Here is a 15,368-nt window from a genome sequence, read left to right as displayed (position 1 = left end):
CCTTTTTTTCCCAGCCAATTTACGCGGTGCTTTTTTTACTTAAGCAAAAATTCAGATATATTCGCAGCATTTTAATGGCGTTACAAGCATTACAAAACGTAACAAGCGATGGCTGCGCGCGTTTTCGAGCGCGTTTTCACTCTCTCGCCACTGCCGCCGCGTTCCATTTGTCATGTGATTAACTTGCTACAGGATGCGGCAGGCATTATCAGCGTGCAGCATGGAGGAATGAAAGCGTAGGAGTGGCCACGGCCAGCACGGACGTGTTGGATAAAGCGTGGCGGAAGTCACTTGCTGTTTTTCGCAAAGGAGCACTGAGATTGGTGCCCCGAACGTCAGCCTTGCCATATAGCAACCGGGTCTTGAAGCTTTCGCTGCTGCTCTAGGTCTCTGAAAGTGAGATAAGTTTTCTGTTCGCAAGACAAGCTTACTTTGGAGCGTGGTGTGTAAGCTTGACAGTTGCGTTTTAGGTATGTGTGTGTGTGAGTGTCAACAGGCAACAGAGACACTCAAGCAATCACGGCGCGGGCTATCGTCGTCTTCTTCAACGTGCCACGGAAAAAAAAAAAAAACGGAGCGCGGCTGCTTCACTGAAATTGTTACAGAAGTTTCGTAGGCTTTGTTCTGACGCGCGTCAGCAGCACCCACTTTCGGCGGCTCGTAGCAATGCAAGTTCAAAGCTCACGCCTATCTGCTCCGGCGAGCTGATTGGAAGTTCAAAGGGAGATGGCACATCAACATGGCTGCAGTTCCGGCTTCAAAAACGTGACGTCAGGGCCTCTCCTATTTTGTTTCTTTCCTCCAGGGCGTGCGGCGTGCGCACCGGCACCATGCACGCTGTGCCGCAAAGCATTGGTTCCTTTCAAACGCATTGAGATAGCCGACGTCCTAACGGTGCAGCAGGTTGACAGCCCATCTCGGAAGCGAGAGAGTCAAAGTTCGATACTATCTGAAGCGCTTTGTTTAAGTTATAATTTCCTTCAAAAAAAAGCGTTTCCCGCTAGCATGGTAAAACTTTCGGCTAAGCAGGCAAGCGTGAGTTCAATATAGAATGTGGCTGACTGGGCTAGTTGGTAATCCATACTTGCGCTGTTCACGTTCTATATACCGGCCGTGTCACCGATGAAACCAAGTGATCCACTAAAGCGAGCTTCTCCCTACGAGCGCTCTTACTGCAGATAAGCCAACTTTCACGAACCCTTTTGAAAAAAGGTGCGTCGCAGTCTGAGCCGTATGCAAGCTGTTGCAGGTAGAATATGAAAATGAAATTCTGGAATTTTACGTGCCAAAACCACACTCCGATAATGGGGCACGCCGTAGTGGGGGACTCCGGGTCAATTTTGACCACCTGGGGTTCTTTAACGTGCACCTAAACCTAAGTGCAGGAGTGTTTCTTTAAATCACATTTTGCCTCTGTCGAAATGCAGCCGCCGCAGCCGGCATCGAACCCGCGACCTCTAGCTCTGCAGCGCAGCACTATAGCCACTAAGCTACCGCGGCGGGTAGCTGTTGCAGGTAAAATAAATAAATAAATAAATAAATAAATAAATAAATAATAGCATATAAGTGTAATGTATCGCCGCTTCTGTGAAATATGCGAAGCCGGTAAGAAGGAATCAAGGAAGTTCTAGAAGCGTGGAAGAATGTGTCGAGAGTTACCGTAGCTTTCGCCCAAAACCGCGGTGAGGATCCTGAAAACACCGTGCTCTACAAAGCTATGCTCTCGAGACTTGAGTAGCCGACCGCACTGTACGAAGCTCACGAGCGTCGGCTGCGCAGCATAAGAAGGTCAGGAATATTCTGTCCGCACGCATCCAAAAGCGCCTGAAACTGCGTGCCTTTGACGTAGGGTAAATTGAACAATGGCGGAACTTCGGGCTAGTTGGATATTCATGAATCATGTAATAACAATGCGCATATAGAATGAGGGACGAGCACAGAAGAGACATACACAGCGACACAACTGGAGTACATTGTTCGATTGTGCATCCATATATACGGGCCGGTGCATAGCGTGCGCGTCATCTCATTATTACCTGATGTTGCGCTATAGGTGCGCTTCGCAGGGCAGAAAAGAGCAGACAATAGGAATTCGCACAACTCTTAACACTTGCCGCAGGAGATCCGCGGTGGATGATACGAGACCTTCTTCTTTTCTTTATTTCCTTACTTTTCCCTTCCATTCCTCTTTTGATTTTCTTTCTTTTTTCTCTTTTGAACAGAGCCAAAGCTTGGGCGGTGATTCCGAAAGCGAGCCATCCGACTCGGCGCACACCTGCCATTCATATATTGTCCCTTTGTTAGAAGGCCCCAAACAAATATGAGGGCGCGCTGCATCGGGCGCGAACAAGGGCGCTTCAGGCGACGTTATATCATTTGCGTGCTCTCTCGAAGCAGGCAGGAGGAGACAGAAATGAGGAAGGACGAAAGCATTCAAATTAACCTCGCAAGAAATATTTTTTCCCACCTTGCGTTGGTTTTCCACCAGGCATTTTCTTTTATTTGAACAAGCGGCTTTCCTTTCCCTGAATGACCTATATATGAGAGACCACCATGCAAACCACAAAACCGTACGTGTTCCTTCGGTGGGATGAAAAAGATCTTCGGAGTCCTTCCGTGAGGTACTAATTTATTTTCACGTTTTTCTTTAGGGGCAGAAGTATATAGTTAAAAGACAAGCGCCCACAGTAAAAACAGGGACAAGAACCTCTGAAGGGGAAGGACCGGACAGCGCAACACATTTTAATTATTTTTTTAACATAGAATACCCAGAGCTTTACATACGATGCTGTCCGGTGCCATTTCCGCCGCTATATGCTAATTTAGCTGCTGCCAAATGGCGCTGCACATTTTTTTGTACGATATCAAAAGCAGCGCGTTGCAAGTCTGGGGAGAGAGTTCTTCGGCGGGCGCCGACCGAGCGCTCGAGCTCGACCGACCGGACCGACCGCCATCGGACGCTCGCGGCCGATGGCAGTCGAGCCGAATTATGGGCCTCGTTCTTGTTTGCGAGTTAATCTTTCACTCATTAATGGCAGCAGCGAGGCAGACCCGCTATACAGTGCTCATACGAAAGGGCTTTGTTTTTTTGTGTGCTGGGAGCCGGCGAGTCGGAAAGAGTCCGCGGGTCACTCTGCAATATACCAACTCACCTCCTGTGCCCACGTACGGGGTCGATTGGCGGCACACTGTATACGTACACGCGAACGGCGCAGAGCACCGATAGCGCACGTACCTTGGCCCGGTGCGGCAGCGCCCGCTGGTCCGCGCGACGCGGCGCCCGCTCCGCGTGGCTCGTCGCGGGTCCCCGTCAGGCACGAGAAGATCATGCGCTCGCCGGTCAGGTGCACCATGCGTGGCTCGGTGGTCATGTTGCCGAACGGCGTCATGAGCTGCGAGAGACGAGAACCGCGCGACGGCGTCAGGCCTCTTTCGCCCTCCGCCTTGCTGCTCCGCGATGGCAGACGTGTGCGCCTGAGCGACCCAAATCAGCATAGCGTGGTCCCTGCTTGCTGAGGAAGCATGCATTGCATCCGCTCCTGTGCCGGCGCCCCGGCATCGGTACGCATAACAGGCTTAATAAGCGCCGCTGTAGCACCCCCTGTAACCACGCTCGCTGTGTATGTAGTGAACAAAAAATATATCACGTTTGGCATTTGGGTCCCGTGTGCTCAACTGTTCAGAATGTTAACGAGCGCTGCGTTATGCAAGACCGCTGGCCTAGAGCAATAGTCTCTTGAACACACACTGTCATCGTACTTTATTCACGCTGCACAGCCCATCCGCAGGTTACGCAATTTGCCTATTCCATTAATGTATCGCAAGGAAAGCGTAACATCAACCAGCATTAATGCTGATAATGCTGAATATTGATAATACGTGCGCGCTGGTGAGGGAAATCTTAATGATGGTTGCGGAGATTAGTCGAACAAAACGTTCGTCATGCTGCTACAAGTAGTTTAACATATAACAATAGATCACATGACGAGAGAAAAGTAGGAACGCAGACCCATCTGCTCGCACAAAACGGACAGCAGTGTAGACACCATGACGTGGACAGCGCGAAATTGAGGACTGGCCGCAGGATCTAAAAAAGTGCTCATTTGTGCACAGCGCATGCCTGTCATGCAAGAAATTCAGGTTGGTTATAAGAAGGTGCCTAAATGAGCTGCTAGAAGTGGCTTTAGTCGAAATGCCAATGAGTATATATCCCATGCTCTATAGTGTAGCTCTACATGGCACCGTCACTAACGAAAATGTTTTCCCATCTCTGTCCTTTTGGCTCCACCACACACGTTTCATTCGCGAGACGTACGTGTTGTGAGTTTCTGTACTTAAAATAAGATCGACTGATAGGCAGATACAGATTGATCGGTCGATCGGTTTTAACGTTACAAAACAACGCAGGGGTTACACGAGACAAGACTGTGGAGCGCTCTGGATTCGTTTCGGCTTCCTGGGGTTCTGCACCCAGTGATCGGTGCACGAACGTTTTTTGGATTCCGTTTTCATCGGAATGCGGCCTCCGCGGCTGGCAAACGAACCCGCGACCTCGTGCTCAGCAGCCGAACGTGATAGCCACTGATCCATCGCGGCAGGTGCGCTCAGATATCGAGCCAGGATGAATGTGATCGGGGTGACGCCCTGCTCGAAGTGCGAAGCACTCGGATAGTCTTTTCTTTCGTCACCTCTATTTAGGGCGCACAATGCCAGCTCAAAGCGCCGGGTGGCCTCATCGGATGCGGCGACGGATTGAGTAAAGGACGCTCAGAAGTGCCTCGGCGCCGCACCACCCGGCATTTCCAGTCGACCTGTATGCGACTTTCGCTTCCTCCGTTTGTTCTGTTTGCTTACCTTCTTCTCAGGATAACACTTCACACGTGTGCTTATTCTGCGGGTAGTGACAGCTATCTTTGTTCTTTTGCCTCGCGAGAAAACAATTGATCCTCGGCACTCGTATGTCCCCGTTAAGGACGCCAAGAAGGTTGCATGCACCTTGCGGGAGGAAGCGGCCGGCTTCAGAAAAGCACTTGTCGAATTGCACTTCAATTTGGCTCAAGCAGCCGAAATTACATCATTAGTGCTTCGAGTGGTGATCTTGCTTTCTTTTTCCGCTCGAGGCGAGCAGTTATATGTCCTGACAGTTCCAAGCCAGGAGCTGCGGTTATAATAAAGTAAAAAAAAAAATCATTATCTATTTACCATTCGGTGCCGTGGTTACAACGACATTCCACTGCAGAACAAGAGACGGAATGCCGGACAGCCGCGCTGCGAAGGCTGCTTTCCCGTCAAAGCATGAAGCCCAGTCTCAGCGCATGTAATAAAATACTTATGTCGATCAGCGCTACTCAAACGCGATAACTTCTCAGCTTCGTTGCGATGTAAAAGCGCCCACTGCACTCGGCAACACTTTTGTTTTTGACGATGGGATCAGAACTTTTTGCGCCTTCACAGCCTTGCATTCCTTGTCGGTGCGTAAATTTCGTGAGTTCCTTCTTAACCACCTTGATTGCTTGCCGTTATTTCCGTATGTTATTATTTTTGTTTCTTCGGCGCGACTTTCGCATTCTCGAGTTCTTTGTTCATAGAATCCGTAGATTTCTCAATAATGTCACGCTGAAGATGACAACACGTCGAACATTTGGCGTTGAAATTCAAGACGAGAAGTTTTACCTTCATCTACTGCGCAGAATAAGCGCGAACAAAAAATGGGCGTATTTGTATTCGTCACCTGACTCGGTGGACCTGACCGGCACCGAGCTTTCCTTCGGCGGCAAGCCGCGCGAGCTCCCGCCGGCATCGGTGAATTAAACGCTGGCCCTGGTGCTGATGCTCGGAATAAGCGAACGGAAATGCGCCGCACGACATTAAAGTCGGCGACCGCCGCAAGAACCACGCGGCTTCCGAGCTGTGTTCGTAAATATCACCGGATGCACACGTGTGCACACAAAGGGAAGGAACAGAGGGTGATGAGGTAGCGACGAATATAACGGTGAAGTGTTCAGGACCGAGTAAAAAAAGAAAGAAAATATACGTAATCACATCATAAGAAGCCAGCAAACAAAGACAACACAGGGGAACTTGTACTTACTGAATGAATTAAAGAAACGATAAATTAATGGAATTGAAAGTGGATGAAAAAACAACTTGCAACAGCTGCGGAGCGATCCCATGTCTTCGCATTACGCGTGCGATGCTCTACCAATTGAGCTACCGCGTTGCCGTTTTCCCATCCACGTTTCTAAGATATATATATATATATATATATATATATATATATATATATATATATATATATATATATATATATATATATATATATAACCGTCGTGCCGGCAAGCTCTTTTTGAACTTGCATTTGGCAAGCGCAAGTTAGGTTATTAAATTACGATCCACCACGTTGAACTGGCAGTATCGCTGTGGGAAGAGTGGGCGAGAAGCTTTGCCGCTGTTGAACGATGGCGACTACACCTAAAGCTCGAACTATACAGTTACGAAGAAATAAAATAATAAGTCAGCCTCGGTGGCGGAGGTACATTTCATATCCTGAAATCTGCGTGTCTCATCAGCTTATAGCGAGACAAAGAGATGTCTACGTTGCGGAATATGTTCTACATTTTCACGTACAAGCGTTTTTCTTGCATTTGAGCTAGCTGCCTCGGGCGCCGCTTTTATCGCATGCGCGTACGCAAATGCGGACGTTCAGGGACAGCTCAAGTGCGCACCTCGAGAGCACCTGTAGCGGGGCGACCGTGTTAGGCGGCCTGTTTATAATAGCCCATAGCTGCGCAATAAATGGCCAGATTGCCTTGAGCAGCTAACAGGAATGTTCTCTAATGTCATGTACAGTACAGTTGCCGCCTCTATAAAGCAATTGCGTTAGTTACAGGGATACTACACAGAAAGAAAATCAATTTAGAAGATTATTGATTGATCTCTTCTAAGTAGAGCAGAGAGCTCCGGATGAATTTTGACCGCCCGGAGTTCTTCAAGTGCAGCCATTCCCATGCTCGACACACGAGAATTTTTCCATTCCGCCCCTATCGGAATGCGGCTGCCGCGGACAGTAATCGAACTGACGACCTCGTGCTTTATGCAGTTGCACAACGTCATCGGCAAAGATACACCGCTGCGGGTTATCTAGTATATTAAATCAAAATTACATTTTCGAAGGGCTTTTTATCGGCGGAGAAAATCGACGCCAAATTTTCCATTTCCTTAATTTCGTGCCCAGATCAGGGTACCAATGACGTAAGGGCGACGTCACGGATTTCACCGTATGTTTTTTTTTTTTTTATTACAACTGTTCTCGCCAATTTTCCAAAAGTTGAGAGGCTATAGGTTGTTAGGAGGGGGAGGTGGGGGAAGGGAGGGTTCAGTGCGTATTCAAATCCTTCTTTGTGACAAACACTATAGCGCCGGGAAAACGCTGTCAAAAGCTATGACGTCACGTGAAGCTGGTGCGGAAATTTGAACGTGGCGTTGCCACGTGTCCTCTATTTTTGCGTCTATTCTGGCTTACAGGCCCTCAGCTGAATCTAAGATTGACACATTTGGCATTACGAACGTGCGCGTTGGCTATATAAGTAAACAGAATATTTCTCTTTAATATCCTTCCATGAGCTGGTTGGTTGCTCGCTTGCGCGCAGCGCATTCAAAGCACTAAAGACGAGCACATAACCGTCCTGCCTGTTGCATTTCGGCCTTTGGCGTTGTGTACTATATGTCACACACGTTAGTGCACCGAGATAACGCACGTAGTCGCATTTAAGTGCCGTGTGCTAAGCGTTCTTGAACCTTCTGCAACTATGAATGTGTGCAAATTATCAGAAACCTGCACTGGATGTGACATAAACTTTCGAGTAAAACAGCAAAAATCGCATCAAACGAACGTGGGGAATATCAATTCTTACAGACTGGTGGCGAGATTGTTCTCGCACGTGCGCAGGTGTTTAAGCGTTGGCTATACACTTCTGTACCTTCTTATTTTGCGTTAAAGTTGCCTTTTTTAGCCCGTATACGCTTCGCTTCAACAGGGAGCCTATAGTACAGTGATCTGTTCGCGCACGTTGCGCAGAAAGTTGGGGCGCTGAGATACTGCGCGAACTGCTGCGCGATCTTGTGGTCGTTTTGGAGCCGTACAATTTTTCAAGGTTTTTCTTAGAAAAAGAAAAGGAAAACGTCGAATGCCAGCATCAGTAGATGCACCCCGGACGAAATAGAATATAAGAAAGGCGAACGCCCAATCGGAATTAAAACTGAATCGCTGCGGCAGTGAGGTTCGAACTCACTTTGAAGGTCTTCGTGTTGAAGAATGTGCCACGAGCATTTTCATTTTTTTCCCGATTTTTTTCTTCTTTTTCAATGCCAAAACAAGGACAGGTAACCCGCCGTGGCTGCTTATATAGCTGGTAAGGACAAGGTCGCAAGATTGAGTCCCGGCAGCGGCGGCCGCATTTCGATGGGGGCGAAATGCAAAAACGGCCGTGTACCGCGCATCGGGTGCACGTTGAAGAACCCCAGGTGGTCGAAATTGATTCGTAGCCCCCCACTATATGGCCTGCCTCCTAATCCGATCGTGGTTTTGGCAAGTGAAACGCCAGACTTTTTTTTTTTTTTTTTGAGGGCAGATAAAGGCCTCTAGCGCAAATGATGTGTTCAGCTTCAAACTGGTCGACCCCGCACGTAGTTGTAGACTTGCTAACTGGAAGAAAACTATGGCGTCTCGCTTGGCCACCACGCCCGCCGCGCCTCGAGGCCTCGCGCTATGTGCAGCGAGCCCGACGTCTTAACAGCGTCCGGTGAAGGCGGGCCGCGTGCTCCGCGTGTCGAGCGACGGTTGTTGCGACATTCCGCGGTTGTGTGCACAAAACAAGAGCCCGTCGCGCGCTTCCTGCCGAACAAAGGGCGCCAACTGCAGTCCCGCCTTATCTATATGCCGGAGAAACGACCGAAACGGCCGCGGTCGAGAGGGCCGTGGCTTTCGGCGCCAACGTACGCGACGGGGTGAGCGCCACTTTGTCATGCCCGGCTTACCGATAAGACCCGGCTTCTGCGCGCAGGGAAGTCGTGACCCCTTGCCAGGAGTGTTTGCAGTATAATAGATGTGAACGGCGGTGCGCAGTAAACAGACGCGCGATAATCCACGCCTCCTCGTGTAGTTGGAACGATTAGCCGCAATCACTTCCTAACGAGTTCCTTTTCTTGGTTTGGGGGCTCGGGACACGATTCCAAATCTCTGCCGCCTGAGCATCGTGTCTTCTTCAGACACTCACCGGCCGTGGCGGTGGATGTGGAGCATGTCGAATCGCGAGGGTCTCGACTCTGGAAGCCTCCATGCCGGGAGGCGTCGTAGCACGCGAGGGCTTATTGTCCGCTTCCGTGCTCCTATACAACTCGTCATGCACTTACCATACGGGGGTGATCATGTTTAAGTTTTCCAGGAATCTTTAAACGTCGCCTGTTGCAGATAACGTAATTCAAGTCCTCGAGCTGCATTATTCGGACAGGCGGACATTACTTGCACAAGAGATCGAAACACATATTCAACTAATTTAAAGAACGCTAATTCACTTCTCAGTTAATTACATTACTGCACGTATTGCAATTTACTAATTGTGGCCGGTCAATCAGCAAGGTGTATCCACTTGGAATGAATTCCTAGAACGACACCAGTTTGAACATGTACGTCGTAAAACTCGAAGTAAAAATGCACCGTTGTTCCACTTACTTTTTCAACAAAGCGCTCATTTATGCATTGAAGCACAACAGTAACTGAAACGCCCATGTATTGCGCCCCACACTTTGGGAAATAATATACCGAAACTGGCGTCATCCTGGAGATTCATTTTCATTTCAAGTGGATACGTCTTGCAAACTCACCGGCTACAATTCGTAAATGGCTATATGCGCCGTAAAGTGATTAATTATTAAGAATTTAATAAGTAATTTTTTAAAATTAGTTGAATACGTGTTTCGATTTCTCGTGCTAGTAATGTCCGCCTCTTCGAATAATCCAGCTCAAGGACAACAATTATGTTATCTGCCGGAGGCGATATTTAAAGATACCGGAAATCTTAAAAAATTATCACCCCGTACGCGTGAAACCTGCGGTGTAAGTGAGTGAGTGAAATCTTCATTCGAAATGTCCGGCGATTTGGGCGGGGTGGGGCCATAAGCACCCCAGCCTAGGTGACGGCCTCGAGTCCTTGGACTCGGGCGGCTTCCTCGGCGTGCCGGACGGCCCACAGTTGATCGGCGAGGTCGTGGCTGAGCAGGGCCGCCTGCCAACGCGCCCCTCGGTTTGAGACTGCCGTGTCTATCCCGTTCGTTGGGGACTAAAGCACGTTTTATATTCGTCGAATCCGCCGCGGCACTGGCTATGGCTTTTTTTTTATGTATTTGGCACAAAATATTGAGCGCCTTGATTTTCCTGATTCTTCTCGCTATTTGTCTTCACCAGGACATTTAGGACGGGAATAACGTAACTTAAATTAGTGCTTTCGTGGGCACAACCTCTTGTTTTCCTTTATTTGTTTCAATAATTCACACAGAGCCTGCATCTCTGAACGCGTTCCTGTATTCTTTTCTCTGTGCCTAATTGTTTCACTTGTGATCGAGGAAAAGAAAAGATTGCTTGCGCATACATTCGTTCGTGCTCGAGGATTTCCTTGAGCGTTTTCAGTTTTCTTTCTTATCTTCTTTTTTTTTTTAGGATTGTTTGTTCTGTGACGAGTTCATGACGAGCTCGTGACGAGTGGTCCCCACATACAGGGACAGACGAGGAGCAACCGGCGCCACCTAAAGGCGCGCTCATATCAAAGAAAAAAAGAAGAAGAAAAAAAAGGGGGGGGGGGGGTGCCAGTAGCCAAGGTATACACGCATGTACATTTAAAACAGTTATGGTATTTTACGTGCCAAAACGACGATCTGACTATGAGGCACGCCGTAAAGTGGGGGACTCCGGATTAATTTTCACCACCTGGGGTTCTTTAGCGTTTACCTAAATCTAAGTACACGGGTGTTTTTGCATTTGTCCTCCATCGAAATGCGCCACCATGGCCGGGATTTTATCCCGCAACCTCGTGCTTAGCAGCGCAACACCAAAGCCACTAAGCAACCACCGCGGGTACGCATGGTAACCGAAATTATATATACCGGCGGTGGCGTCAGGTGCTCGCGGACTGTGACAACAAGCTGCGGGACAACATTCTTAGTCGTACGTAACGGGAATGCGTTGAGCTTGCTTTTCGCTTAGCTTTGTAGCTTGTTGCAATTGTGGTCCTTGTAGCTTCAACGAGGACTGATTACTGTGGATGTGACAGTCCGAGACAACCCGCTCTTGGACTGCGCACTGCACTGTATAGCAGAAACAACACGGACAGGAGTGAACGACAACGCAAACACGTAGCTACATCTACAGTACAATGTTGCGTGTTTCAGCCGGAACCAACTAACCCAGTGAATGTCACCCTGGCATTAGAATGGGAGTAGAATACAGAAACCAAAAACGCTGTTGTACCGAGATTTACGTGCCCTTAAAAAAAAAGAAAAAAAAACACCAGGTGGTGATTAACGCGAAGCCCTCGACTATATGGCGTGTTATTCCCCGAAGTTGAGACGCAACGAAGGGAGGAAAAAGAGCTTTAGGACAGGAAAGAACGGTCTTTCCTGTCCTAAAGCTTTCTTTCCGCCCTTGGTTGCGTCTTAACTTGGTGGAATAAGATAAACCAACTATCCTAGCAACAAGTATTGTTACGTTGTATGACGTCTCTCATAGCTCTTGCGTCACTTTGGGCCATCAGACGCCAACAATCAATCACCTCGTTACTCGACCTCGTCGTCCGTTAATGAATCAAAGCAGCTATCAGGCGTTATACGGTTGGACATATCGCGCTCCTCGTGAAGTCCGCAAGTAGGAAACTGCACAGAGCCTATGTACGACACGTGTTTCAAAACATTTCATTATTGTGCGTTTGTGCGGGGCTTTGTGTCAGTGCGCTGCGTTGGGATTTCTTTCCTCTCTCTCTCTCCCTCTCTCCTTCTGTGCCCTGCTCGACGGAAGCGACGGTAATTTGGAGCATTCAAGACCGCAGCGTGCGTATATGACGTATACCTGTAGCTCGCAAAAGCTTCCTTATCTTATTGGGCGCTGAGATGCACCGGTCGGTGAGCAGATGCGTTCGAATCTGCGGTGGTCTGTCATATCTGAAAATCCTCGGCCATCCCCGTTTTCTCGGACGAAGCACGCGCTTTTACCGTGCGACCACAAAGCGGCGCACGGCACCGACTGCGCTACCCCTCAAACCAAGAACGGCGCTCGCATGGCAGCAGTCGAGGTTGCGAAGGACGCGGCAGTACTATAGCGCACAGCAAACGCTTATCTTAAATAAAAAAAAATTAGTCGAGCAGCTCTTTAAGCAGTGTATCTGCACACTCCGAAGCATAACTCTCGGCTGCACAATGGCGATGCGCCGATGCGGATATGCCACTCTTGCGCGGAAGGCTTCGATCGTTATCACCGACTCGACCGCCACGGTGGCGTCCGTCGATGCAGAAGCTGCCTGAGCGAAGATTAAACGCTGAGCACGTGTCCTAACGACTTTCTCCCGTTGTTTTGCTCGCTCAGTGCCAGCATCGGTTAAGGGACGAACGAGAGAGGACGCGAAAGAAATTTGTAAAAATAATAAATAAATAAATGCGCCGCAACGTGTAGAAAAAAACGCGACTCGACAGAAACAGAAAGTTCAAGGTGCTTTATTCGTCGTTCTTTTTTTCACTCTCTCGCAGCGCGTCCAAGCGTGTTATTACGATAACCTGGTGGCTTAATTGCAAAGCCGGCGGGAGCTTGCGCGTGTGACTCGGTGATAGTACAGATGTTTCGTGGTGATAGCGTGAGTTACGCGCGTGCTATGCATAGTTCCACTCGAAGCCTTCTTGTTGGTCGGACAAGAGAAGGCGAACCTCCTCGCGATTCGAGCGTGCGCAGCGGATCGCCGACCTCGTTCCCGCTCGTGCGCGCGGTCAGTCGAGCAGGTTGGTCGCTGCGCAGCCGAGGCGATTCCGCCTCGGCGGCGCCCTCGCATCGCGGGACACATTTCGCCTCGCGATGCCCGCCGGGCCTTGTCTCAGAGGATCGAGGAGGCCACGCGTCGATATGCAATAATATACTTACTACGGCGCAAGTCGCCTCGCGAAGAGCAATGCCTGGCCTCATTCTGCCAATTTCTTGCTTTGCCATGTTCGATATACGTGCACAAAAATGGAAGTTCGGGGGTCAGCCTGCATTGCGATAGATTTCTTTCCTCTCGATATATATATATATATATATATATATATATATATATATATTTGCCAGCTTCTGCCGAAAGAACTTGCTTAGGGCTTTGTTTCCCACTAGTATAACAAATAGGTAAATATTTTTCGTATTTAACAATAATATGTGCTACGCCGTATGTAGTCGTATGTAAGTCGCATATGTAATGTTTCATTAGTATTGTTTCTTTTTCTGGAAATGTTAGGTAAGTAAATCTCGTTCTCCGTTCGTACTTCGTCGGAGTCGTCTTCTGTACTGCCTCTTCACCTGTACTACAGTTGCATCGACTTGTATACTCTTGAACTTGTAGTTCACCCCTTCAACCGTGAGCCGACCGCATCGCGTAAAGTAATCTGCGAAGCCAATCAGTGCCCGCAGCCTATTATTCAACGCGTGCTTTGCAGAATAACGTGCGCAGCGGCATCGCCAGCGATCGCCCTTCGTATACACTCACTGCAACAGCAGTACCCTAACCAGAAGCGAAGAATTAGTCATCGGAGAGATCGATTTCTGTTCACCCGGTGCAAACGAGCCGAAACCCGCGTGCACTGCCGAGAGAGAGATTTGGCATAAAATAGAATTTAAAAAGAAAAAGAAGCAAGCATCCGAACTTCCAAAAGAATGTAGTCCGGTCTGGCTGCCAGCAAATTAATTTGGCCCAAGGTCGAGAGCTGCTTCGGGAACCAGTCGTAGCGCGTAAAAGACCAAAATGGTTTCAATTAAGTTAGGCGCCCATATGTTGCGGTCGGCATGGTCCTATCTTTGGACACAGCGCGCCAGCAATATGTATGTAAGCAAGATTTGCTGCCCTACTTGCTGATATATAGACGAGAAAGCTCTGGAAAGCGTGCACGCACTCATATCGTTGTACCACTCGGTTACATTATGCCGTTCACGTATTGGACTCGCGCGCTCAATTTTTAAACATCGCTAAAGAAAAGAACGGCACACCGTTCAATCGTTATGTCTGTCGTCGCTCGCAGGCACTTAAAAGCTCCAGCATCCGCGACGTGGACAGAGCCGTGTTGGTGCTTTGCAACCAGCGGACAAGAAAGTAGAAGGAAACGGGAAAGAAAAAAAGAAAAGATCTTTACGTAAAATGTACTTCGTGCTTTCTGATTATACCCTATGTCATCACTGAATGTAAATGAGGCTGCGAGTTCCGCTGGACACTCTCAAACGGCAACAGGAGAATAAGCAACAAAATCGTGGTTGCATTACTTTTACGACAAAAAACTATAACGCGGACTCGCTTGACCAGTGTAACATGAGGCTCGATTGCGTTACCTGAAAGGGGAGCAATATTAAACTAAGTAGATAAACGGTCTGAAAAAAAATAAAAAAATAGAGACGACGTGCTCCGCATGACGCGTAACGCTAGAGCGGCACGGCACGTCGTAAATTGCGTGGTTGTACCTTCGTCCGAATATAACCAGCCAACGACTCTTGCGAGGGTATATGCTGTGTTTTCTACGAGGAATCGCAGCGGAATTCAAAGATGCAAAATCGGAAGGGAATCTGCACCTTTGCTCGTGCATGAAAAGGAAGGTAATAAATTAATCCATAAGCAAGTTTTTGTTATAGTTAAACCACGCCACCATCAAGCACAACAAAGGGTACCAAACTCGAAACCGGCTCTGTACAGCAAGCCTCAACAAGCGGGGCCGATTTTCCCAGCTCGAAGAACATGCCCAACGGGCGCAATGAATATCATGATGCCACATGTAAAGTGAAAAGGCAGACGGAGTAAACTTATAGGCGTAGCAGTTCTCGTACCACCTAATGAACTCCTTTTAACTCTCTCGTACTTGCTTTTCTCAAACTGCGACTGTCTTCTTTTATTCTTATTTTATTTTTTGATCTTGCGATATCCTTTTCCTCATTGTCATGTGAAGAAAAAAAATATTTGAAACGTCTTGCGGTACGCAGCGAAGGCTATGTGTGGGCTTCTCGTGTAAAGTCAGTGAGTAACGCGAGCGGCTGCGTGTTGCAGAGAAGGTAGCAGGATCCTCCCGTGACGCTTATCCCTTCACTCGATGTCGCGCGTATCGGA

General features: G+C 48.5%; 1 protein-coding gene across 1 annotated transcript in view; it reads right to left on the bottom strand.

Annotated features, from left to right (window-relative positions):
* LOC142557863 (uncharacterized) overlaps positions 1–15,368 on the bottom strand; it is a 64,655-nt gene that overhangs the window by 2,634 nt on the left and 46,653 nt on the right. The window contains exon 5 of the mRNA XM_075670081.1: positions 3,236–3,392. Within this exon, the coding sequence (XP_075526196.1) occupies positions 3,236–3,392 (157 nt within the window). The remainder of the gene's footprint in view (positions 1–3,235; positions 3,393–15,368) is intronic.

Source organism: Dermacentor variabilis, chromosome 1 (genome assembly GCF_050947875.1).
Source record: "Dermacentor variabilis isolate Ectoservices chromosome 1, ASM5094787v1, whole genome shotgun sequence".
Lineage (NCBI taxonomy): Eukaryota > Metazoa > Arthropoda > Arachnida > Ixodida > Ixodidae > Dermacentor > Dermacentor variabilis.
This window is presented reverse-complemented; position numbering and strand designations above follow the sequence as displayed.